Source organism: Actinia tenebrosa, unplaced genomic scaffold (assembly GCF_029948245.1).
Source record: "Actinia tenebrosa isolate PJP-AT-01 unplaced genomic scaffold, QUT_ActTen_1.0 PGA_scaffold10__47_contigs__length_13832649, whole genome shotgun sequence".
Lineage (NCBI taxonomy): Eukaryota > Metazoa > Cnidaria > Anthozoa > Actiniaria > Actiniidae > Actinia > Actinia tenebrosa.
Window position 1 is genome coordinate 9,099,939 of NW_028292570.1, and position 27,513 is coordinate 9,127,451.

A 27,513-nucleotide genomic window follows, 5' to 3' on the forward strand; every position below is an offset into this window, starting at 1 on the left:
TTATCAGTAGATAGGATTTCCTATTTGTGTCCTTACAAAATCATTCGTACAATTTTCTTCAGATGTATAATAAAGCTTTTTCTTTGAATACAATCATTCCTAGAGCTAGGTTCGAATGGTGTAATCTATGCTTCGACAGCGCTGTGCCCTATGTAACTATTATATGAACTTTTCATTTTCTTAGCACGACGAAGTGTGCTGTAATTCGAAGGTATTAAGAAATATCTAAGGCTGCATCAAATGCGCAAAAAGATCGAGTTCCTTTGAGGTTATTGTTAGTAACAGTAAAAGGTGATGATTAATGACAGAGATTCTAGGTGTCTGTGTGTTGGATCAACAGTCATCTCCTTCTTTAGTCTTGTAAACATATAAAGTACAACTCTACACGATGTCGATCCTGAAACAAAAACAGACGTTTATTTGAAGTGCGCAAGCTACATGACATAGTGGAAGGAAAACTTTAGTAAGCGCACTAGAGAATCCAGTCACGCATGTTCCGTCCTACAAAGGCGCTGCATGAAGACCTTAAGAAAAGAGTTACCCGACAGGCTGTAAGTACGTCAGAAAATGACAGGTGTTTATGGTTATGTACGAGGTCGCGGCGCGCGTTGGTGCCAAACAAACTCCAGGAATTCCATGACAAGGTAAGATCGTGGATACTGAGTGGATTCGATTAATACTGTATCCTGAGTGACTGGCTCCTTCCGCTGTGAGTCTTTCGAAAAGCGCGAATACTCCCAACGCAAAATTGAAATGAAGGAGACAAAACCAAAAAACAAAACAAAACAAAACAAAACAAAAAACAAAAAAAACACACACAAAAAAACAAAAAAACAAAAACAAAAACAAAACAAAACAAAACAAAACAAAAACAAAACAAAAAACAAAACAACAAAATAAAATCCCTGAAAGTTACAGATCCTAGCGTTTCTCACGAGTACTACCGTCAACGCCTAGAAATCAAAATTAATAGAATCGTGAAACTTGTCGCGTAATAAAGCCACTAGGCCATAAGTCAAATAGCGCAGTTACTTGCACTACGACTTTAGCTTTGCATATCATCATTGCGCAAACAAGCAACGTTAGCGTTCTGCCACTTAGAAAGCAAAAAATGTTTCGCGATATGCTGTATTATCATAGCACCATGAATAATGATAATTTGGGAACGATATGTAAGTAAGAAGTCTAATGACCTATGATTATCTTTATGTCTTGTGTCTTGCTTGTGAAGACATGGATGTCGATCGTTGTGGTTGAGAAGGCTGTACACGCTGCTGTTGTGTAGACATGGATCGCTCGCTGATGTGTCTTCTCATATTTTGTTCATCTGATGGATGCCTGATGAGTAACGAATCAATGGAAGGTCAAAAGTTGAAGCAAAAAAGAAAAGTAGGGGAAGGATGCGAGGGTAAAGAGGGCGGAGGAAGAGAAGGAAGAGTAGGAGACGAAGGCGACGATGAAGAGGAGGTGGAAGAGAAGTTCAAGTAGGTGTGAAAATCCAAAAAGCATGTCAACGAACATCTAGTATGTGATCGGCATTCGATCTGCCTTAAGAGTGATCTAGATCAGTGTTGGTACATCATAACGAGTGATCTAGATCAGTGTTGGCACATCATAACATGTGATCTAGATCAGTGTTGGTACATCATAACATGTGATCTAGATCAGTGTTGGTACATCATAACATGTGATCTAGATCAGTGTTGGTACATCATAACATGTGATCTAGATCAGTGTTGGCACATCATAGCATGTGATCTAGATCAGTGTTGGTACATCATAATGTGTGATATAGATCAGTGTTGGCACATCATAACATGTGATCTAGATCAGGTACATCATAACATGTGATCTAGATCAGTGTTGGCACATCATAACATGTGATCTAGATCAGTGTTGGTACATCATAACATGTGATCTAGATCAGTGTTGGTACATCATAACGAGTGATCTAGATCAGTGTTGGTACATCATAACATGTGATCTAGATCAGGTACATCATAACATGTGATCTAGATCAGTGTTGGTACATCATAACATGTGATCTAGATCAGTGTTGGTACATCATAACATGTGATCTAGATCAGTGTTGGTACATCATAACATGTGATCTAGATCAGTGTTGGTACATCATAACGAGTGATCTAGATCAGTGCCTTACAAGTTATCTAGATCAATGTTGGCAGATCATAACAGATGAACAGGCTTACCTAACTGAACTTTTTGATTTTGGTGGTTTTTTAACTATTTTTTTGCTGAGATACAAGACCCATTCCTTTTGCTCATCCGGCGATGCAGCCAAGACCAGAAGGTCCTTAGCAGAGATCATGTCTGCATTTACTAGTTAGAAAGAAAAAAAAGAAAGAGATGAGTTCCCAGTGAATATGGATAAAATAGACCCCTAAGCCCTGGTCGCTTAGCCTGTACAGCCCAAGCTGTTTGGGTTTGAAGGCGTAACTCACCAAAAGACCTCCAATGATACACCATAGCCTGGACCACTATCCTGAGCGGCCCAAGCTGTTTGGATTTGGAAAAGAGACCCCAAAAACTTGGATCGCTTATAGCCTGTGCGGCCCAAGTTGTTTGGGTTTGGAGAAAAAGGAGGCGGAAAGACGAATAAAGGGTGAAACCTTGAAAACCTAAGTCCTTGAACCCATAGCACAGCGATCATACCCTCAGACCTTTGACTGAGTATTTGGTGAAGCAGAGCCACTAGGTCGTCAATCCTTTTATTGTGCTTTTTCAACTCACCATTACAAGGCTGAATACATGCCTCTTCTCTGTCTACATGGTCCTTGTGACATTTTACGTGGCAGCCTATTACAAACGAACAAAGTGTCAAGTCAATATCAATATCAAGTCAATATCAATATCATATTAATATTATTCTGTTTTTCTACTACTTGTTTTTTGTTTTTTTTGCAATTCCTTTTCCGTAATTCAAAGGAATTTTTTCACTGTTCAACTGACGTAAACGTAAATCTAAAACTCTCTAATATATTGAGAAACTAGAAACCCGTTATCGTCTTAGATCTGACTGGGGTAGAGTGCTGGGGTAGAGTACTGGGGTAGAGTAAATGAATACAAGAGTGGATAGCAAGAAAACTGCACTTTGGAATTATCCTAATGGGAATGAGACCTGAGAAGAAAAGTTGTATGTAATACGGTTGCCTTGAAAAGAACAGCAAGGGTAGTGCATATATGAAGCACGTATGGCGCATTACATGCTGTAAAAGACCCTTTCAGCTTGGGCGTAATGCTTTTGTATGATGTTTTTTCTTTGTTTGAGTTGTATCCATATTCACGTGTCGTCTCAAGCGCAACCATTAAATAATGAAATGGTACTCTAGAGAATGACACGTAATCTGAAATGGAAAAACCTTACGTCCAAGGTAAAAAGGTTTATGGGCCTATATCACACGGCGGCCATGTTGATTCTCATGAGAATAAAAACCTTTGTTTCCCCAGCATAACTTAATTCTCAAGCGCTTGAATTTGAGGCTACGCGTGGTGGAATCTATCGTTCAATCCCACATGGCTGCCGCGTGAATAAGGCCCATTGCTTATCATCTGTAAATAAAATAAATCTCATATGGTGGTATCAAGGGTATATCACTAAACGAATAACTTACGTCTACATTCTAGAGCAGGAGGAGGTTTGAACATATGCCACAGTGGTTTACTACACGATTCACAATTAGTCGGCATGTGAAAATGCATTGGGATGAACTGATGGCGCATGTAATTAATGGTGGCCATTTTTTCCTGTGCAAAACAAAAATAGAAAACTTGAAAGCCATTCTGAGTTTGAGGAACATTTCCAAGATGGTGTCTATTTTAAATAGTCCCACAATGCACTGCAATGCTGATTCGACCCAGTTTTTCCCTCAACCTTGAAATGGGTAATAATAACGTTATGAAATATCTAATGACGCAAGACAGAATACATTAACATCATTATAAACTTCGTGGTCAAGAACGGTTTTGAGTGCGCTCACCTCGGGTGATTGTTGCTCTTCTTTTTCTTTTTCTACGGGGTTTATACTTTCTGCTTCGTTTGCGTAAAGAATCTGACGATAAATAACATTAACGTTAGCCAAAGTCAAGACAGAAACACAAACCAAGATAATCTCTTATAGATCAGGAGGGAGGAAATAAATGAATGACGAAGAGAAGAGAAGAGAAGAGAAAAGATGAGAGAAGGGAAGGGAAGGGAAGAGAAGAGAGGAAAAACGCCTCTCTTCTCTCCATCCCTCAATTTCCATCCGCACTTCAAAACCAGAAAATGCCAACGTTACGCGCAATAAGCGGATATCTGTCATGCATGTTACCTGAAATATTCTAGGAATATCCTTTGCATCTGCACGAATTACGTCACCTTGTGTCACGGATCGCACATGGAATAATTTACTGTCATGAAAAAGATACCGTACAACGTTACTAACGAAATAAACTGACAAACCAAGGGGGAGGGGCACGCGGCTATGAATGGTATCCGTTCCTGAACAATCTTCCCAGACAGGGCGTGAATACGAAAGCCCACTCTTGGTTTGCTACCATCATAACAAGAGGTTGTAATGACAAAAGAAATGAACGGGCTTTATCAAACCGCCACCCGGTTAGCTCAGTTGGTAAGGTCTGTTGTGCGGGAGGTCGTGGTTCAAGCCTTGGCCGAACCAACACTCAGGGTCTTAAATTAACTGAGTAGAAGGTGCTGCCTTTGTAATTATATCTGCAAATGGTTAGACCTTCAGGTCTTCTCGGACAAGGACTTAAAACCGTAGGCCCCGTCTGTCTTCACTATGTAACCCTGTATAAGGCGGACGTTAAAGATCCACTGAAGACGACCTTCAGTGCCCGTGCTAACCGGCTGCCTTATCAATTGGGCCGTAAGGCATCCAGCCGTCCACCTAGGGTGGTAAACGCACTAAGCTAAAATAAAAAATGTATTAACGGACGTTACATAAAAATCTGGAAATAGAAATGTATCACTACTCGCCGGAGCACCCGCCCATGTATCCACAGCACGAACCGCACGAATAACTTACCCAATATCTAGAATCATGACTGGAGTAGAACCATTCTTGTGATCATTGTCGGAATTATAGAAAAACAGTCTACGACTACTAACGACAAGATACTAAAACAAAAAGAAAGAAAAAACACACATTACGACTTAAACAGAGGATCTCATTATCAAGAGTAACACGTGACCTAACATGAGAAAATATTATGCCAGGTGGATTGAGTTCATAGATAAATGTTGGATTGTCATTATAAATAGCATACACAAAAACCGCCACTGGGCTTGGATTTACATTGATGTCAAGAGAGTAGAGTCAGTGCTAATATACATACCTGGTTTCTCCACCCATATTTTTTAATATTTTGCTTGTTGGGTACCGATATCCACCCTTCTTTGTTCATACTCGCTGAAGGAAACAAATAAAATATAAAATCAACCTTCATGTTTTTCTCACCCGTCCATATTAATATGGCGCTTGCAAGTGTGTATGAGAAATAAAGGTTCTTTCTAAGGGTACATAGAAAGTCGCTGGAGATCGACTAGAAACGTTATTCATGACGCCATTTGTAAATTTCGTGCTTATTGATTAGGACGTGCTATTTCTAAAGTAAATGACGCGCAATGTAACTGAACATTTCTGCGCACATGCATACTTATCTAATAGATGGCTGTGATTTGTACCTGAGATTGATGGTTTTTCTTCATTAACACTGATATTTGCAGCTGCATTCTTTAGTTTGTTCGTAAGTTGTTCGATCATCAAATCTTTCGATTCCAACTCCATCTTAAAAACACAATCAAAAACAATTAAGCATTTCAAATTAGAATAAATCAAATGTTAAAATGTCGCCAAGGCCAAAGTAAAATATTGCTATGGTCACTGCTGTTGTCATGGTCTCTGTTGCCACTGTTCCAAACAAAAAACAAAAAAAAGAAAACACCAAAAATAACAAAACTGAAGGGGGGGGGGGGGGGGGGGGGGGGAGACAACGGCCCGTTTACACCTATCCTAATATTTTTGAAAACGGAATTCTTTATTACGCTTTCAAAAAAGGTTTTCGCCCACACGTAGCGTTTTTCGAATTGTTTTCGCCGTCCACAAGTATTTGTTTTCGAAAAGTTGCGTCTTCAAGACCAATCCACGCAGAAAATTCCTTTTCAAAAATAGCCTGATACGCGTGTGGACCGGACGGGGCCTTAGCATTTGACAACATATATCGATGTAATACGACAATACGTTAATGTTTTATGTCGTGATTGGAAAACAAGACTCGCCGGAACAGGAGGATTACCTGCATTTTCTGTCTCTGTTCAATTTCCATCTGTAGATTCTAAAATCAAGAATACAAACCATTATCTTTCTTGAAATAAATAACCCTAGGAGAGGCTAGACAGGAGGGTAGGTTGCTAGGGTGGCTGTTTATCTTCAGTCTCCCTCTGTGGGTACGAATAAAAGCGGCATGTGTTTTGTAGGAGGAGAGAGATAATTTATTGAGGCTACTAGTCGCGTGATAACCCGCCTGGAGAGTTCTAGTTAACAGCCGGGACTATGAGTATAAAGTGAATTGGTGTTGAGCATTCATTCCCATGAGAATAAAAGGACGAAAAATGTGGCCGCAATGTTGGTTGACATGACAAAACACACGAAGTCAAAGTCAACCAAAATGGCGGCTATGACGTCACATACACCCAAAGAAAACTAAGGCCTACATCACACATTATACTATAGAGGGTAAACTTACAACAGTAACTTCTGCCGACTGAGTCTGGTACTTGGATGTCATCTGAGCATACTTTTCACGCTCCTGTATGTAATAAGTAATTGACAAAACAATTTAGATCGTGGCTAACTACAGCTGCGCACAGACTGCCCGTCATTACGTTAATTGCTGCGTATGCGCTGTATTGTGCAAGGATATTGGGTCCTGAGACAGCAAGATTAGTGTACAAGTTATCTTACCGCAGCTAATTCTTGGTGAAGTTTTTTACATTCTTTTTCTTTCTTTCTCAAGTCAGCCGACGACACTTTATTCCGTTTTTGGCTATCTTTACTCCAATCTTTTCTGTTCATGATCTCAGCGAGTTTGTTCACAGCTTGGATTTTCAATGTCTGTTCGATGCGCAACTGTTTCTTGATTTGCTCAGTAGCAGTTTCAATATCCTTGTTGCTATCATTGGCTTTCTCAAGCTCTGTAGATAATATGAAGAACACAAATAAGCGCACTTGATTTAAAAAACTGTACAAATAATATTCAAGTTCAATAAACTACTAAGCAAGGGGATTCCACTCGTAGTGTATGCATGAATTTTATTACTATTAAAGAGAACTTGCTACAGAAGACAAGAAAACAAAGTTGATACTGTAGAATACTGTAGATACCCTCTACCGGCTTGTGACAAGCTGTTTTTAGTTGTAAATATAAAAGCATAAACATTAAGAAATTCGTAGACTCAGGCGTTTCTCTGGCGTAGCGGGAATACCAGAGTTGGAAGGGCCTCCACGCGCGTTTTGGCGCGAAAATTCCAGCCTAATCCACAGGTAGCCCAACAAAATGGAAGGGAGGGAACGAACTCTTTTTTATCTATTCAGTTTACTATGTAGCTCTTTTCTAATAGAAGAGACGGCGCCGCCACAATTGAATCACCTAATGTCGTTCATGCTTATCATGCCGGTGTTGCAAACCTACCAGCTTTGATTTGATTTATCTGACTATTCAATTCCTCTTTTTCGTGTACTTTCTGATCCAAACTAGAAGTCAACTGTTGGTTCAATTCTTCTAGTTGGGTTATCTGAGCAGCTTTGTCAGACATGTCACTCTTGTGTCGAGCTATCAGTTCTTTCACTTCTAGTTCTATCATTGTCTTTTCTTTCTCCAGGTCTGAGTACTGTTCTTCGGCGATCGAGCGCGCCAACTGCTCAGAGTCTGCTTTAGTTAGCGTCAGTTCTAGTTGGGCAGACAGTGATTCCCTGAAATACACCATACATTACGTCAATCAACTTACAATGGAAAGCATCAGCAAGCACGGTGTAACTAAACACAATGTAAAAATTTAAACAATAGCTGAATTTTGACGATTTTCGATTAAAATCAAGCGCTCCCAAAAGACGTCCCTAGGAGTACTCATTGAGTAAAATACAAGAAATACATTGTTGAAACGCATTAATTTTGCCTGCGCTTTCGTCCTTCAGCTTAAAGTCTCTAATAAATGTATAATGACCGGGGCAATGAGAATGTCACGTACAAAGTAACATAAAACACAACAATATTTGCATCGATCAAGGTATCACACTCTAACATATGTATAAGAGACCTTTTCTAAGATACCGAATATGATGCACCGTGGTCTAGTTGGAATACAAACATATTTTGTCCATCATACTTCATAAGGTATTGTTTCTACCAAAGATAGATCGAGCTTAAAATTCTTATGTGCCTTGCCGTGGGCTTTTGTCCTTCTTGAGGAACAATGCAATCTGTTCCTTTTGTATCGGTGCACAAATCTCACACGGAGGGAAAATGTAAAAGTGGTCAGCTACATTGCATACCATATGTCCTTGAAAAAGTTAACTAATAAAATTGTGCAAATTAGTGCAAAGTTTTGTAGGTCTACGGTAACTAAGGTCTACTGAACTTACTAATTTGTGCAATTTTCTTACAGTTTTTCACGAATATATGGTATGTACTGTACTGTGCTTGTCGACGCAGTGTAAATGTTAAGCACAAAGTAACGCTAACGAAATCGATCAAGTAACGTACACAGGAACTCCTACCTTTCTTCTCGTAAATGTTTAACTTCGCTCTGAATATCTTGGATCTGTTTGTTTTTCTCATCCATTTCTTCTCTTAGTTCTTTCACCTGAGTCTTGTACAATGTCTGTGAAGATTGCAGTTTACCATTAAGGAGGCTGGAAAGTGTTTTGTGCCTTCACATTATGAACTAAAAAAATTATTATGGCTATAATATTACAGCAAGTAAACCCAGAAAGCCAAAGACCATAAACCAAAGATAACAATGAACATGAAAAAATGACGTAAGACGTTGCTATGACAACATCAGAACCCTTGGTATGCCATGAAAAATGTTTATTTAAAAAATCATAACTCAGGAACCATGAATTAAGAAGGAGGAGCTATTAACTATGGTTAAAGAAACAGGTAAAGTAAAGTCAAACCATCTGGACCGGACATCTTACCGAGAAGTACTGCTCTGCTTCTAACTGGTCTTGTAGTTCTTTCATCTGTAAATCATCCATGGCGCTTGCACTGGAATAAAAGAAAGAAATAAAGAAATAAACGTGATCCTAGCGTCATCATGAAAGTCCTACTTTTAAATATATTTTTTTACCGTGTTATACGGTAGAATTTTCATCCTGGTATTAAATCAGTGCGTAGCAAATGCAAATTAAATCAAATCGAAAGCTAGAGAAGCTATCAATAATGAACAATTTTTTTAAAACAGCTGCTCACAATCGTATTGTTTAGGCTGTCAGACTGTGTCAATAATTGTTCGGAACATCTCGAGCACAAAATTTGTGCGCTATGACCTTAGCACACATCTAAAGCGAATTTTTCCGTTTTTCAAAGGTTCAACCAGGAAATGCATAAGGAAGAATGGAATAGGAAATAAAATAGGAAGGGTGAAGTAAAATAACTAGGAAAGAGAAAGGACGAGAAGAACGAAATTGGAATGGGAAGCATGGACGAATGGGAAGCATGGACGAATGGGAAGCATGGACGAATGGGAAGCATGGATGAATGGGAAGAGACGGAAGGATGCATGCATGAAGGTGGCATAATAAATGATCTCAATACCTTTTTAGTTTGGAGTATCCTTCTTCGAGTTGATGCTTCTCTTCCAGAATGTCATCCATTCGCTATCATTAATTACAAGGTAAAAAAATTACAACAATTGGGCGGACAATTTCTCTATCCAACGACACCTGCTTTGGTGTGTTTGAATATGTCAGGTATCTTTTTGTACGTTTTCGTACACGTTTTTGTACAATAAATTCTTAAAAAGACCTTGTAATTACCTTTTGCAGTTGTTTCTCTGTACTTTTTATGGCAGCTAGTTCCTTGGTCTTGGATTCTAGCTCCCCCTCCAGTTGTGCTCTCTTCTGGGATTCTGCATTCAGTTTAGCATTGTCGTTTCCCTTTCTGTAATTATTGGACACAAAAACACAAAATACCACATCACAAACTTCTTCACAGGCCAGAACGAAAAGAAATCAGGATTTATGATTCATGTCAATCTTAAGAACATTCTTATTCTATTGAAATAAATTAAACATAAAAAGCAAGTTCACCGTTATTTAGGTTAAAAGAAAATCTAGTCATGTATCTGCATTGTCATCATCATTGAAAATGCCATTGGCCCCAGTGGCATGTTCAGCGGGTGCCCATATTACTTGGTTATTATAAACATCAATATTGTTAATACTCCCTTTTATAGTTCCTTTCAGTGACCATGAATAATAGTTCCAAGTTGAGGTTGAAGTTACTGTGCAACATAAGCTATAGTTTTGCTATGCATGGAAACTCCAACCTTGGCTTGGAACTATTATTCATGATTGGTGATCAGAACTGTAAAATGCCAATATTGCTAAAAATGTGTATGTTCCTAATTTTGTGACCCCCTCCCCCCCTCTCATAATCCTAGATCCTCCCATGAGCCCATCCTATCCTACCTTTTCCTGTAAAGCATTCAGCTCTTCAGTGACTCTCTGTAGTTTCTGAGAAACATCCTTGTAGTCAGCAGCCATAACAGTCCTTGCTCTCTCAGCTTCAGCGGCAGCAGCCTCAGCTTTGGCTCTTGCTTCTTGTTCGAGCTTGAGCCTTTCCACTGAAACAAGTAAAAATAAATACATATCACAGTGGATAATTACAAGCATACCCAGGTCTTGTGCTTATAGCCTCATTAAATGCCAATCTTTAAGGGGTTTAAGTACATATCATGATATTTCACATACTTGTTTTCGTTTGTTCAACCCTTTCCTGGACATGTTGCTCTTCCAAAGTAAGCGACAGACGTTTCTTCTCTGTCATAAATGATGATATCTGAGTCTAAAGACGAGAGAACGCAAGTCAATATTCACACTTAATAATTTAAAGTTCTCAAACAATAAATAATAAAACACTGAAATGAGACATAAGAATTCTCTAATTGTACCTTGTAATCTAATGTTGCTTGTTCAAACTTTTGTTGTAAAGATTTTAGAACATATTCTGTGTTGGCTTTCTCCTGTGGGAAACAAGGAAAAAAATGATGAGAAAAATTGTTGTGGTGTGATTTGTATTTGTATAGGTCTCTTAAGTTGTGATGTATTTCCGGGCCCAATCACACAAAAAAATTGCTAAAATCTTGCCACAACTTATTCCCAGGATTTATTCTCTATCTTCAACAATAATTAGATACATGAACAGAAAATCCTGCTATGAAGAAAAAACACAGAAAAATGTCTGTAGAAGTAATTATTAATTTGGACCTTGAAGTCATTTTTCGGTCGAATTAGGTCACACTTAACAGCTCCATGGGAACTCGCACTGACCTCGAATACTATATGGAATTTATAGGTATGAGTGATGTTTTGAAAGTTATCGAAAATTGGACAAGCCTTTGAGAAGATTGTGTGAAGATTTGTGTATGACACACTCAACAAAATTGAGCAACTTAATTGAGACTCAGAGTACAGAGTACAATTTGGGATTTAATTGTATTTTACTCCTATTGTGCAATCAGAACCAAGTAATTTTGTTGAGTGTAATTTATAAGACTACATATTTAAAGGGAACCTACTTTTTCAAGGTTTATCAAGTCTTGCTGCAGTTTCTGCTGTACCCGTGCATCAGAGGAAGTTCTTGATTTAAGCTGATCATGTTCATCTCGTAATGATTGAAACTGGGCTAAAAATGTGAATCATAAAAGTATTAGAGCATGCCGTTCCAACCTATAGCACTCGAATACTTTATACCCATCCATGGATTTTGGTGTGGGTATTTCACAATTAGTATCCTGCAAAAATTGTACCCTCAAGAACCAAGTGTGAAGATGCTCCTATGATGCTGTAAATTAAATGCATTTACGATGCTGCTGATGTTGTAGTTGTAGATCGAGGATGATGTCAACTGATGTGATAATACATGTTGTCATATTTTATGGTTATGATGATGGTGATGCTATAGTTCAAGATTATGGATAACAAGGATGATGTCAACAACAATGATGATGTAGTTGTGGTTGAATATGATGGATGAGGATGATGACAAGGATGGTGATGATGTTGGTATTGGTGTTGGTGGTGTTGGTGGTGGTGGTGGTAGAGAGTCCGGCAGAAAACCTGTATTTGATGTCCGGACAAACATTGGTCTATTGCAAACTTACACTCTATTGCTGCTTTAGCACTATTTGCTTGCACCCTCATGTTAACTTCTGCTTCTAGACTTGCTTGGACCTTGATCAGCTCTCGTTCCAGTGAAAGCTGTCAGGAAAATCATAGTAAAATCAGTAAGACAAATGGAGTCACACATAACAGTTCACAGGAAATATTATGTAGGTCACCCACCTTCTGATCACTAATAACTCTGTTCTTTTCCTGTAGATCACCATAAGACCTCTCCAGAACTGCATATGACTACAAGGTAAAAAAAGATAGCAATGTTTTATCCACTTTTGCAAAAACATTGAAAGAAACCTCTAAGGGGTGAAGGATACGGGCCAAAACCAGGGAAGATTACATAACCTGCAGGTTCTTTTACAACTCGAGGAAAATGAAAAAACTCCTGAATGCAAGACACTTTTTACTGCAGTATATGAAAATTGCTGTGTCTGACTATTTTTGAGCTATAGAACAATGGGTGGCCATAGCCAACAAATGGTGAAAACTTGTCAGAGACTGTAGAACAGGAGGAGCTGGAGGGCTATAGAACTCAACCTCTTCCTGTAAATCCCACTAAATTTTCCAAACTAAGGCCCCCCGCTCTCACCCAACTTTTAGACTTTTGCATATTAGTCTTTCACATATTCCAATGTCCTTAGTTGTAGTAACAATAGCAGCAGTGCAAAATCTGTTGAATGTTACCTGGGCTGTGAAAAAACAAGGACTCTTAGATCCGACAACGAGTACAAGTTTTGAACTTTTATTTAAAGTCTTTGTCACTATCATTTCATAGTCTTGGTTGTGTACGTAGATCGAAACTTTAGATTGAAAAAATCGGAAATTGATTCATTGTTAACCACATAAACAGGACCAATTTTAAAACTTGTCTTTGTACTGTTCTCGTACTGTTCTCACACTCGTTGTTGGCCACTAATAACCAGTGCAAGACTAACGCTTACCTTTTGCAGATCTCCATGTAATTTCTTAGTCTTAGCATATGCCTCAGCCTCAGTCTTCATCTGAGCTTGGTGTTCTGCTAACTGTTTCTCTAGGAATGTAATTCTTGACTGGACATTTTGTGATGATTGAGATATCTTATCCCTCTGTGATAATTCTGCATCCAGGCGACTTTGCAACTCTTGCACTTTATTTTCCAACTGCAAGTCCACGAGATACCCATTATAAATTGTATATTACTTTAGTTGTTTAGAAGCCATTTAATATGACAATGTAGATTCATGCAGTTGCAATTGTCCAATCAAAAAAGGATATCCCTCCAATGCTGCAGAAACATCTTTTGCGTTTTGGAAGCAATATTTGTCACTCATAGCAATCTTTTGCAATCTTTGGCTAAACTGGGAATCATGCTTCATTTACCCATCCTACAGCATTCATCAGCCATCAAAGGTCTAATATACATAATTTAACAGTCCTCAAAGGTCCAATATTATATAATTATAATTTAAATATGTTTATGAATTGACAACACTTGACTTACTTTTCTCTTATTGTCTGTTTCATATTCAACTTTACGCTGAGCCTATTACAAATAGAAAACAGTTATTCCAGGTATCATTAATGTTTGTTGTGTTGATAATTTTTCTGGGGGAATAATGTATAACTATCAGAGAGTAAGCAATAAGAATAAGCATAAGACTGATGATACTAACCTCTCTTAAATTGTATTTAAACTGTGCCGCATCTCTTTCCATGTCTCTGTTCTTTGCCTCTGTAATTCTTCTGGCCTCAGCCTGATATAATTGAAATAAAACACTAGTAAGCTCTTATTTACAACCATAAGGAAGGTGCACAAAAATTACAGCAGGTTGGAGCACAGAGCGACAACCATCTTGGTGAAGGACAGGGTTCGTGCTACTTTCTCATTACGAAATTCAAGGACTTTTTAAGCACTGTTCAAGCACAAAAATTCAATTTTCAAAGGACAAAGTTTTTTGTATTAGAATGTGGTTTTAAACATTGTTTCATTGTTAAAGTGCAGCTAATTCAGCCGGGGCCACAAGCTTAGATAAAAAACGAGCATGACATGCAACCAACCACTAAACAAGCAACCAGAAACTCTTCTATCAGTTTTAATCGTTATTTATTTTAAAAGGAAAGTTAGAAATAACATTAAGTTTGTACTAAATTCAAGGAGTATTCCAGGAGTTTTGGCGTTTTCCCCTATTTTCAAGGGTTTTTCAAGTGCCCTTGAAAACGAGTTTTTAATTAAAGGACTTTTCAAGGATTTCAAGTAGTAGCACTTGAAGGAGCTTAATATATTATTGAAGATTTTGTAACATAAGGCATAGTATATGAAATCAGAAAATTATAGTTGATACTGATTAATGATAATTATCAATAATAAATTAATATGATCAATAATAATTCTTATTAATCAGTGTCAACTATAATTTCTGAGCTTAATGTATACTAGCCATAAATCACTAATTATTGAAACACCTTAAAGAAAAAAAATCCCCACTTACCTCTTTTTCGAATTCTCTTAAAACTTTTTCAAGCTTTGAACTAGCATTTCTAGAAAGACAAGCAAATTCAACAATCAGATAATAGCTATTGTAATAATGTTAAAAATTACTTAAGATTGCGTTAGTGCCAAACATGGAGTACTAATGTGCTCAGCAAGTATAATATAAAACTGAGCAGCAATTTGAAAAAACTTAAATTGTAACAACTATGACAAAAATAATGGTGACAGTGCACTATTGTGATCAACCCACACCATACAGTAAGATGTCAGTAAGTGGTTGGTAAGGTTTTGGTTTAAGTGGTCACTGGTAATTGTGTATTTTATTAAACAGCAAACAGGTGTCAGTCAACAATCACCAGATGTTTGGCTTGTGTATTGGCCATGCATTGGCTGAGTGTTTGGTAACATACATGTCAGGGCCATATCCAGACTGAAATGTTTACCAAGGCAATCAAGCAACTAGAGGGGTCCAAAATTTTGAATTCAGACCCTTGGAAATGATTTTCAGCATTGCGAGGTACATTTGCAAAATTTTATCAAGGCAACTGCCTTGCTTACCTCATAGTTGCTACCGCCCTGCAAGTATGGTAAAGTGTCAGTAATAATTGGTCAGCAAACTACTTACCAACACCTTACTGTATAAAGTTCGTTGACAGCTGTCACCATGCAGAAGCATTGTTGAAAAAAAAGATGCTTTACAATGATAATACCTGAAGTTAAGCTCTATTTCTGCTTTCTCTTGCATAGCATTGTTAAGTTCTTTTTCCAGCTTGACATTTTTTTGGTTTACCAATTCAATCTAAAAATAATAATTTAAGCCATAAATTCAAGTAAAATGAGATAATGATAATGATTTCTGATTTATATAGCACCCTTTCTTAAAAGGATATAATCAAAGGTGTTTTACCTTTATGAGTTCGGAAAGTCAGATTAATTTTTATGCAATTTATGATAGAATTCTTTTTTATGGCCAATGAAAGTAAAATTGATTCATGAAGGGTGATTGGCATTTCACAGGCACCCCTTCTCTGAGTCTGTTGAAATTTACCCCCATGATTTAATCAGCTGTTCGAGCATCAATAATTGCAAGGAAACCTACACTGATGGATATAGTACAAACATGCAGTACTAACCGTTTCATTAGAAGTTTTATTTACAAAGTTACTACCATCCTGGAGAAACCAATAAAAAATAAATAAGAGAAGAACTAGAAAGCTTGATTTTTTTTACAGAATTCAATAACTGTTTTTGCCATGATGCTGCTGAAGGTGGTATCAGTGTCAATCTGGATACACTTATGTATACTGCATGCTTAAGTTAGCAACGACCATATTCATGGTGTGGCAATGTTTTCCCAATTGAATGTGACAAACCTCTAGGGAAATGAACAGCTATTGTTTTGAACTCGTCAGGATAACAGTTATTTTTTTCATATCCTTTGGGATACTCATGAATTTTTTAAAGAATAAAAGCAAAAGAAAATGAATCCTCAGGTTTGTCACGCTGAATTGGGAAAACATTGTCACACCACAAATAAGGTCTATTTTGAGCCATATCTTTGAACAGCAAGCAGTTACATTGTAGGATAGTTGTACGAAAATATGGATACTATAGTGATTATTAATATGGCAACAAATTAAGGCAAAACATGCATGACAATTGATTGCATTACAATTGATTGCATTACATACTGGTACAGTTATATCTATGGAGCAGTTACATACACTGGGAAATAACACCATAACATTATACATGGTTTCCATGCATGACATTACATATCAATACAGTCGTATATGTGGAGGAGTTACATATACTGCAAAATAACATTATGCTGTCAGTCACACAAGGTTTTGATATGCATAGGATAGTATTTATAAGTGCAAGAGGTTTTAATGATATAATGATTTCTTTACATTAAGACTTGATCTGTGCCAATAAATGAGTGTCACTAACACAAAAAGCATAGCAAGAGCTGTGGATTTATTACATGACTGTGTTTATTGTGTTCAGGTGAATCCATGATAAAGTCAATTTGATTCAACTCTCTCTCACTGATCTAAAAACCTGCATCATTTGTAGAACACATGCAGTACACTGATGGATCTTGGAGTAGTTTTTCAAGTGAGAGTACTTCCAAGTAGAAAATCGAGAATTCAAAATCTTCTTTCTTTTTGTATTGAGAAAATGTACATGCCGAAAGTCCCCCAAGATTAAGGGGTTTCACTAAAAAGAAGGTGTACTGTTCTGTACTTTCAGTCTGAATATCAAGAGAATCCATTAAGTGTTAGTTAAAAGAGAAGGTAAAATATATATACGCACCCCACTTACCAAGACATCACTGGGCATGTCTGACCTGGTTGCCCATCTTAAAATGAATAAAAAGAAGAATGTTAAAGTACAAACACTAAAAGTGTGCAATTTTTTTGCACTATTTAGCACTAATCAAACATCAATAAAATAAGCATATAATTTAGCACTATTTAGTACTATTTAAGTTGCACACTTTTAGTTCTAAGATATCACATATTTTATTAAGGGTAGGGTTTGGACCCAAGTTAGTGTAGATCACAACAAATTTTATTTCTCAGGCTCAAAAATGGTGTGGGGCACAAAATGAAGTAGATTTCATATTTTTGACTGTAAAACAGCAAGGCACATTTCACTGGGTCCCCATAGTAAAGGTTTTGCTCTGTGGGGTTTCCCTACCCATGTAACAAAGTCTATAAATGAATGAACAAATGAACGAAAGAACAGATGGACGGACGGATGGACAGACGAATAGTCACATCAGCAAATTTAGGATGTCGTTTGAACCAATCAAAGCCTTGAGAGAGAGCTAAAAATGTAAGAAATGTACCAAAAAAATTTACCTTTTTTCTTTAGAATAGGTGAATCCAATAAATGGTAAATGGTTTCCAGCAAAAGCCTGTTAAAAGCAAAACAGTTAATAATAGTCAGTACAAACATTGCTTTCCAATATAACAAAGCAAGAATTGTTACATGCGGTAAAACTGATCACAAATTCTTCCCAGTACCTTGAGATAATCCAAACATCTCAGATCCTCATCCTTTAACTACTCCTCTCTTAATCTTTGCAAACCACTCCTCTTTTTCTAACTTGACCCAATTTTTCCTTTTTCAATAACGACCATCCCTTTTCACTTCTTGACTGAACCACTACTCCAAACTGCCCCCCCCCCCCCCCCCCATTTCCCTACGAAAACTCTTTCCTCCTTAATAATTATTATTGACATAGCCAACTTCCTCCCTGTTAAGTCGCATGCATAACATGGAGTACTTTAAAATTTACATTTGAAAAATGTTTGTAAGAAAGACGATAGTAGAACCAAGCAAGCAAGAAAGAAAAAAAAGCAGCTATAAACTGAACCAACCTGACCCAAATGGTACAGAATAAAAAAAATCTTAATTAGGAACTGATGAGTTTGACTTGCCTTAATAATTTACTCTCTTTTCTTATTCTAATGACACGATCACTCCTAACCTCACACTACTACATGAGATAACTGTTCATCTCTCAAACCTGACTACAATAAATCTAATGCCAAGGAATAGCCAATCTCCTCACAAATTATCATAGCAGTGTCAGTATATACGTGGCAGATCTACAGATGGGGGGTGGGGGAGAAGTCTGGAGGTCCAAACCCCCCTTTCATACCTGAGGATTAATTAAATGTTTTGTCCTAGAATTTAGTTTGACTTGAAGTAATTTTTCATGAATGATTAAAGGTTCAAAGGTAAAACAAAAGCTTTACAATAACTTTTTAACAAATTTTTAGTGCGCTGATTGGTCATTTTTTATCATCAAAAAGAGGACAGACAGATAAAGCTAACATCAACGAGCGTGCGCTCTTTCCATTGGTCACTAAAAATGAGAAGTTTTTATCGTTTTTGTTATTGTAAAAAACAAATAGACATAAGTTTTTTATGTGTCTGTCTTCTTATTAATGCCGAGTGGATCTGCATACTACTTTGACAATGTGATGGTGAAATGTATTGTCAATGAGAGGACAGACACATGAAAAACTGATGTCTATTTATTAAATTTCAATTGTCATTTCATTGAAATAAATTTGATTTTCTTTTGTCTAGTAAATGCAATTGTAACCCCCTTTCAAAACTTCCTGGATCTGCCAGCTTGTATCAATTTACTTGATAGATATAATCAAGCTACAAACCTTAGGGACAGGAAAAAACTCTTCTCCTGCATCTGGATCAGGGATGTCATCAAAATTTGAAGTATCGTCATCACCTCTAAGTTCAGGGACAACAGGAGGGATAGCTAATGAATGCAAAAACAGATAAGCCATTATTAATCTTGGTAGTTTATGGTTTTAAGTGCTGGATTCAGACACACTTTGCACAGACTTTACAGTTTTCACGCATGATGGCTAACACATTATCGTATACTTTATACTCTAATGATATGATAACCAATAGTATCAACCATTTTGTTTGAAGCACCAACCTACCTTCTCTTATGGAGTCCCACTCCCAGTCATTATTGTTAAAGAATTTATGGGCTTTAATTTCATGTATACCAGTCATACCAAGCCTCTGTGCCCTGAAAAAAGAGGGGGGGGAAAACATCATTAATTATGTCATGGGAGTCAAAGATTCTATAATCATAATTCTTCAGTCTGCTTACTGCCATGCTTGCTGGACTGAACAAAAATATTTGTTAGTGAGATAAATGGAAAATGACTGGATATACATCCACTGGCTGATTGTACAAAAGGAGTTGACAACCCTTGATCAAATATGTGACCTTCCTATTGTTCTGTCAGTCTCTCTCAGTGGAAATGACAACCCCTACTTTTTTGCTGCATTTTTGATGGCCCTTTCCCCATCTCAAATGTAAATGCTGCATTGGTTTCTTTTGTCACTTCAGTTAATGATTCAGCAATATCTTTTTACATTCATGCCACTGTGTAGGAGTGCAAACCACCTATATATAAAGAGGCTTTGCACCATCGCACCACACCATCACATGATGGCAGCCATGACAGGAGGCAGGATCTATTGAATCTGGTCTGATATGTGTTACACAAGAATTCTTCAGTTTTCCCAGGTGAAAAAGACTCTATTGTTGTGCCTCCTGTCATGCCCACCACTTGTGATAGTGCAAAGAATCTATAGATACCTGTCTGTAAGGAATGCCTTGATGAGACTCTTGGCCTGGGCTGACATTTCAATATCTTCAGGAAACTGTAGTGAATTCTTGTGATCCATAATTTTTCCTGAAATGTGAGAATCATTGAGTTTTGAGACACTTTAATTTGATTTGATAGCTAGTTTAACTTATATTTAGTAGAATATACACCCTCAATGAGCAGTTTACTCTTGGAGTTATGTTATGACAAAATCAATACAATATTATTATTTTTAAATAAATAAAAATAACAATTTGAATAAAAAAAACTAAGTTAGGTGAAAGAAGAACTAAAATATCTCCACTTTAGAACTTCCCATTTCCTGGAAACCCCCCCCCCCCCCTTCCCCTCCACACACACACACCCCTACCCTTCCCCTAATGTCAACAAATTTTGCTTTAAACATTCTGTAACAAAAGAAAAATAGATAGTTTTTATGGCAAAATCCTTACCATATGTTCCAACCAGGGAATCTGCATAAAATGGCGTATCACCTAAAATGAAAAAGAAATTTGTATTTAATATACAAAAATTCTCTTCTGAACATTACAAGTATGGAAAGTCAATTTACACTGTAGTGAGAAATTGGAAACTGAAACCAGGGATTTTTGTTTTTATCTTCCTGTATTTGATAGTATTGTACATATGTAAATACTTCATAATAAAATCTATGTACATGTATAGCTGTAAATGCATGTATTAATTTTGTTCTTAATTTTGTAAACACTGTACTTCTTAATAAATCCTATGTACATGTAAATGCATGTATTAATTTTGTCCTTAATTTTGTGACAGCAGAGACTATACCACAGATTTGTACACTCAATGATTACACAGCCTACATAAGGAGATCAGCTTATTTAAATATTATGACAGCATTCAAGAGTTACTAATCCTTGTGGAAGGGAGCCAACAAGGAACTAAAGTCTGGATCAATCTCAACAATTTTCAGAACAAAAACTTGAAAATGAAAGCCATAATATTATTATTACTGCCATTTCTATAAACATGCAAACTTGGTAGCTATGAGCAGCATGCTGAAATTTGGTTTTTCACTGCCGCCAGTCAAAAATATGAAAGGTACTGGCTGATTAAATTTGATTGACGGCAGTGAAAAACCAAATTTCTAACAAGTTTGCATGTCTATGAAAATGGCATTAAAACGAAAGAATAAGTTACTAACACATGTACTTACCAACAAGCATTTCATACAAAAAGACACCAACACTCCACCAGTCACACTCTCTTCCATAGTGTCCTTCACCTCCCTGGGATTTCAATACCTGTACAAATTCAGTGCAGAGTAAGACTATGAATTTAGTTGAGCTCTAACAACACTGACAATATATGTATTATAGGAAATATTTCCTACTAATGAAATAAGCTAACAATATTGTCTTCCCTTTGTCTGAGGTTTAAATTTCTAGGTTTTAAGTCCAGCCAGAATTTCTTTTTTTTTTTTTTGACATTAATTGTAAAAGGACAATTTAAAAGTTTTCCAATTTTACCTGTACAAAAAAATGAGAAATCTACTGCAGTATATAGCAGTTATAACCAATTTTGAATGGCCATGAAAAGTCATGGCTATAAAACGATTCAACTGTAGGCTACTACTAATACAAATAACAACATACTTACCTCAGGTGATATGTAATCTGGAGTACCAACAGCTGTATCAGATCTTACCATGCCATCCTAAACCACATACATACCATTGGTTATCAAATGCTACCATATTGAAAACCAATTCGATATGGTTTCTACATGCTATTTACAATCTTTATAGATTCCTTAGACTTTATTAAGAGCATACCTTTTCCATTCGCATACAAGTTCCAAAGTCAGCTAATTTCAAGTGCCCTTCCTGGTCAAGTAACATGTTATCTGGTTTGACATCTCTGATAAATGAAAAAAATTCAAATAAAGAGTCAGATTCTTTTAACACTCAGATAAAAATTCAGGGCCTGGTTGCAGTACAAAGGTGAATAGCGCTACCCAGTCTTAAATCCAGTTGTGAATATCTTATCCAGTGGATAAATGTATTGGATAACATCACCGACTTATCCACTGGAGGAGGATTTATCCATCGGATAGGGCTATCCACCCTTTGTACAACCGAACCAGAACTGTAGCTAAAATTCAACAGCCATTTATTGGCTATTTAACTTAATTACATTGAAGTAGCACATGCGGAAATGAGGTCTAATATACCTTCTTTATTATGAGGGCTAATATTTTCCCATTTCAAATCACATCATTTTCTTGACTATTGTTTTCTTTCTGGATGGTAGCACTTGGGAAAATACATTAATAATATAAATGAGGTCTTTTTTTTCTAACTGGAATCAACCCAATATATTGTACAATACCCCAGAAATACCTGTGAATAAATCCCATGGAATGAATGGCATCAAGAGCCAACACAACTTCTGCACAGTAGAACTTTGCCCACTTTTCAGGGATTTCATAGTTACTCATCAGGTTAACAAGATCGCCACCTAAAATGAAATAATCTTAAAATGAGTATCAACAAATATACATGCACTCACATACCAGAGGTGGAATTAACTGCTTCATTGTCCCTCAAGGCAAACACATACTAGACATTGTGAGAGCAATATAAATGACTCTTGATGTATAGGCCGATCTTTGTTTACGTTTTTTCCTCATTAGCATTAACTTTTTTTTTTCGAAAACACTATAAATTACAAAGAAATGTATGGTTGTGTGGCAAGTCTTGGGCCACACGACCATACATTTCTTTGTAAATCATACCGTTTTCAAAAAAAATTTACTCCCAAAATACTGAACATATTACTCTCAAATTTTCAGTAGTTACTAAATAAGACATTCTCTTTCGATTTCTGGAGTCGGTTTGCTAGTAGCTTGAAATTTCTTTAATGCTAATGAGGAAAAAACGTAAACAAAGATCGGCCTATGTGATCCAATATGATTTGGACCGAAACAACACTAGCATCAGGCCACAGGTTAACCTAATAGATACATACCTGCCATGTAGTCCATAACCATGTATAAGTATTTTTCATCTTGGAAGGCATAATGGAGCTATGAATCAAAATACACACTAAATAAATATGTTCTTCAGTGGATCAAGATTCATCAAATAGGAATTAGCAGTGGTATTTCAAGGGTTCTTCATGCAATTGGAATTAAGAAAGGCCTAGCTGGAGAAAAGCTCTGGAAACACAGGAGAGAATTGGCAAACAATTCTACTAGACAGTATAAAACACTGAGTTGGGGAACTGATCCTAGTTACATTGATTAGAGGTGAGCTCACTGTGACACCTGTGCTTCTACTATGAGATGAGTACATATGCATGCTAACTCTTGTTTTGATGCATTCCCATTCATGTAACTTTGGCTTTATATACAATGGAGCAATCATGTACACAACATGGGTGGGGGGGGGGGGGGGGGGAGGAATTCTCAAGGATCCCTCCCAGAACCTCACTTCAAATAGAGAGGAGGTTAAAAACTATATAATTCTTTAGCTCTTGCCCTCCATTAAAAGCCCCCTGAGGGGGGTAGGGTTAATGTCTTTATTATCACCTGGTAACCCAAATTCAATTCCCACATTATAGTTGTTATGCAAACACAATTGCAAATTTATCATTTTTACATTTTGCTTTTGTTTCATAGTTAAAAACATTCTAGAACACCCTTATGTTTCAACTGAAGTCTATTCTGTAGAAGACCCTACTTTACAGATTCTTAGTGCTGATAATTCCCCAAACCCCTCAAGGATAATCCTTAATCTTTTATCAGAGTGGGCAAAAAAATTGATATGAATGCTGGATTCAAATTTGACCCACTTTTACTTACACACCATACACCTACATTAAATATTCTATGCATACAACTAATTTTTAATTTTTACACTAGTTTTTAGCTAGTTATCTCTTCTTATGCATGCAACTGTTGAATTCTTGAAAACATATCACATTTTTGTTAGGAAGTGAGCCAAGTAGCTTCTGTCTCAATATAAGTCAACTTGATTTTGACTGCTTAAACTATTACACAATGAGATGAGAAATAGCAGTTTGAAATTGTAAACTAGCTCTCAAGGTCGTGGTTCTAATTTGTGGTTCTAAATTGCTTAGTCATATATATAAATGGACATAAAGATTTACATCTTCTTGGCTCTTGTAATAACTTGTTTGATATGTTAGTTATTTGAATTGACCTTCCTTATCTCTTCAGGCTGTTATTGTTTCACTACCTTGTCCAGATATTGTGGTTGTAAAATAATAAAGGCAAAACGTAAAATCATAAATACCTTGACAATCCAGGGACTGTTTGAATGCGCCATAATCTCTCGCTCTTCCCAAAAGAAAGCGGAATCAGATCTCTTAATCTTAAAAGAAGAACATATCATAACGTGTTAATTCTTGTAAACATGTCTGGATGATTTCTGGTGTCTTGCAAAGGCCAATACAAGCTTGTACACCTGGTATTCATAATCCTTTTAATGCAGCATTATTCTTTATAATGGAAGTAATGGTAAAACACCTATTATCACTTGAGAGACTTCTAACTATAACTGATTAACATTAATATCCCATTAAAACAACAGAAACCAAAATTTAATAACAAACTTATTGATAATTTTACACTGACACTATACATGAACATATGTATTTCAGATATTTATTCAAACAGGGAAATCCCAAAACTGAAGGCATTGGCAATTAATAAACAACAAAATGAAACAGTTCCTTCAGAAGCCCTTGTGAAATAAAGATTATTGTATTGTATTATATAATCAATGGAGCATCAGGGTAGGAACTTTGTGGCACAGGTTATTTAAAGACATTCGACATTAAAAGATGATCAGTTTGTTTTGTCGAAGATGCCAGACATCACGCTGTCTAGTGATCATGATCAGTAGTGTCATATATGTTGTTTTTAGTAAAGACTTGTCCTTTTTCATACAGACATGTTAGACATATTGAATGGATAGCTTCTTAGATAGAATCTCAAAAGCTCGTTATATTTCATGCCAAGACAAGTATACATCTCTAAAACCTTGAAAATATCAAGAACATTGACACTTAGAGAAGCAAATGAATTGAATGCTTCATAGGTATGGGGCATTTTTGGTTGTCTTTGACCTGTTCTACAAAGCGTGATTATCAATGGTGATTAAACTCGTAGGAAAGATGAGATATTCTTTGAAAAGTATGACTAAAGTAAAAAGTACAAAAAAAGGTACTAAATTGCTCCCAAGAAGTAAATAGCAACCGATGAAAAACAAAACTATCAATTCATTTGATCTAAATAATTGAAATTTAAACACAAAAGAATCTTCTTTTGAAGGGTTTTAGATACCTGATGTGAACACCTAGTGATTCTGAATAGCAAGTTAAAAGATATGAGATAAAAAAATCTGGCTATCATGACCTGAGAATAACTCCGAGATACGATACACACGATTTTTTTAACTAATTAAAGAGGAAATATGAAATCATAATTCAAATAAACAAGCACTAAGGACGTCTATAAGCTGTGAATTTGTCGTTCATTTGGTAATGACTGCAGGATAGATTAGAGTGACCTTTGCTTTTTAGCGAGTTTGGGTGATGTGACACAAGGCTTCAACCAAGTCCTTACCATTTCGAACTTGCTCAAAAGTTTCATGGCGTAGACTTTGTCAGAGTGTTTAAGGCGTACCTAGATTGATGAGATTGAAAATATATAGTTATTGGATGTCATAGAACAAAAGTGGATAAAGAATAGATAAGCAATAAAACTTGAAATACGTGTATCAGTAATGATTATAGTCGTGTCGTTTCGTTATCATGTCTCAAAGTCACAACAACTAAACTATGAACAAGGAAATTAAAGCAAAGTATAGAAATATCGCCTCAATTAGAGGGTTACCGAGAGGTCTAAGCCTTAAATAACAAGTAAATAATAGTAAAGAAAGGATTTAGGCCAGATAGCAAATAAATGTAACGGCTATCAAACGTACCAGTTGCACTTCTCCAAAAGCTCCTCGGCCTATGACTTTGAGAATATTGAAATCGCTGGACCGTAATCTGTTATCTTGGATAGTTTTAGTCGGCCCTTCGTCTACAGATACAACAAAACACCATCAGAGCAGTGTTAGCAAGTACCATTAATACAGATAACAAACAAACAACGACCGAGGAGACAGCGCTTACATCTTTGTAAAAAGTTCTCTACATTCTTGTTGCGTCGTATCTGGGGGAAGTTGCAATCGTTGACGAGCGCTTCAATTCCATCCTAAAAGACCAATAATTCAAAGTTAATTTTGAGTTCCTAGGTACTGTGATGAAGCCACATAACCAACGAGTCCTAAAACTAACCAAAAGTCCGTCAATGTAGAGCGCACTCCTTGGATTTCTAACGTTTTTCTCCAGTGTTTCCATCCTCTTTCTCTCGAGTTCCATGTTGGCTTGTCCAATGCCACAGCACTTCTCAGCCAACTCCTGCAAAAAGGCACCTCGCTAGCGTAAAATATCACTCTCCCACCAGCCAAATGTCCTGAAGTAAAGACATCAGGAGCTCCCAAGGAGAATTTCAGGGCTTCTTTTGCTAATGAACTGTTCAACTACGAGTGATGTTGACATTACTTACAAACATGGCTGAGAGTCGGATAGGAGGTACTCGGAAATCACGTGATCTATCATGCCCCGATCCTAAAGATGGCGACCATGACTGGTATTAGATAGGTATACCCCTCCTAAAATAATTAGCTTCTGATTAAAAAAAAAAAACACATTAATATTAAAAACTCAATAGCCTGGTCTCTTTTAATGAATAGACTTTAAGGTGAACAGCCTTCGGCATTTTATTTTATTTTTCTGATTTTCTTTGTATTTTTGACCTCAACTGAAGCCATGATGAAATACACAAAACCTTTCCGGTCGCGTATATAGCCCATTCTTCTGAAGTGACTCCATTGTCTAATTGGTATCGATATGAATTGCAAAGCTCAGATAAAGTAGAATTATCAGTCTGAACCAAATTAAAGTTAGGTTCAAGATAGCATGAAAAAGAATAGAATGATTTATAGAAGAACGAAGAGGGTGGGGCTAGTATTGTTCGTAGTTACTTTTATTTTTCGACATTTAATATAAAAGTATAGAAGAGCTCTCTTAGCTATTAATTGTTTCCGGCTCTCGTGCTCCAGATTAACGGCGCTCACTCTCTCGGTCCGGCAAAATGTTTTTATTGTTGATCTCATAACCCTCAAATCCTACGGTTTTCTTAGTAGTAAATGAGTGAGTGACAATCTAGGATACCATATGGACGGACAGACAGACGAATGTGCAAATAGACAGACAGATCTACACATCCAACGCCAGACGGATTGGCAGACAACGACGGAGATCTAGGCACCGATATGGACGAGGAGCAGTATACGCTGAGCTTGACACCCATATAGACGGACAGACAGAGAGGT

General features: G+C 36.8%; 1 protein-coding gene across 1 annotated transcript; it reads right to left on the reverse strand.

Moving 5' to 3' along the window:
- Positions 1-26,711, reverse strand: LOC116305730 (rho-associated protein kinase 2). The gene is made up of 47 exons (XM_089026354.1): positions 26,414-26,711; positions 26,249-26,330; positions 26,056-26,156; positions 25,695-25,754; positions 24,361-24,438; positions 23,072-23,129; positions 22,444-22,561; positions 21,877-21,961; positions 21,702-21,758; positions 21,259-21,346; positions 20,516-20,557; positions 20,054-20,150; positions 19,383-19,474; positions 19,089-19,192; positions 17,763-17,818; positions 17,221-17,257; positions 16,952-17,149; positions 16,026-16,064; positions 15,603-15,691; positions 14,891-14,939; positions 14,075-14,155; positions 13,903-13,944; positions 13,364-13,561; positions 12,591-12,659; positions 12,410-12,506; positions 11,825-11,931; positions 11,198-11,269; positions 10,998-11,091; positions 10,716-10,870; positions 10,062-10,181; positions 9,841-9,902; positions 9,222-9,291; positions 8,799-8,902; positions 7,714-7,994; positions 6,987-7,216; positions 6,769-6,831; positions 6,319-6,357; positions 5,708-5,810; positions 5,359-5,432; positions 5,049-5,140; positions 4,332-4,410; positions 3,999-4,070; positions 3,633-3,765; positions 2,752-2,817; positions 2,211-2,340; positions 1,194-1,338; positions 1-397 (listed from the first exon to the last, which is right to left on the reverse strand). Exons 1-46 carry the CDS (start codon positions 26,495-26,497, stop codon positions 1,206-1,208), a joined length of 4,380 nt encoding a protein of 1,459 aa, XP_088882480.1. The 5' UTR covers positions 26,498-26,711; the 3' UTR covers positions 1-397; positions 1,194-1,205.
- Between the last annotated feature and the right edge of the window lie 802 nt (positions 26,712-27,513).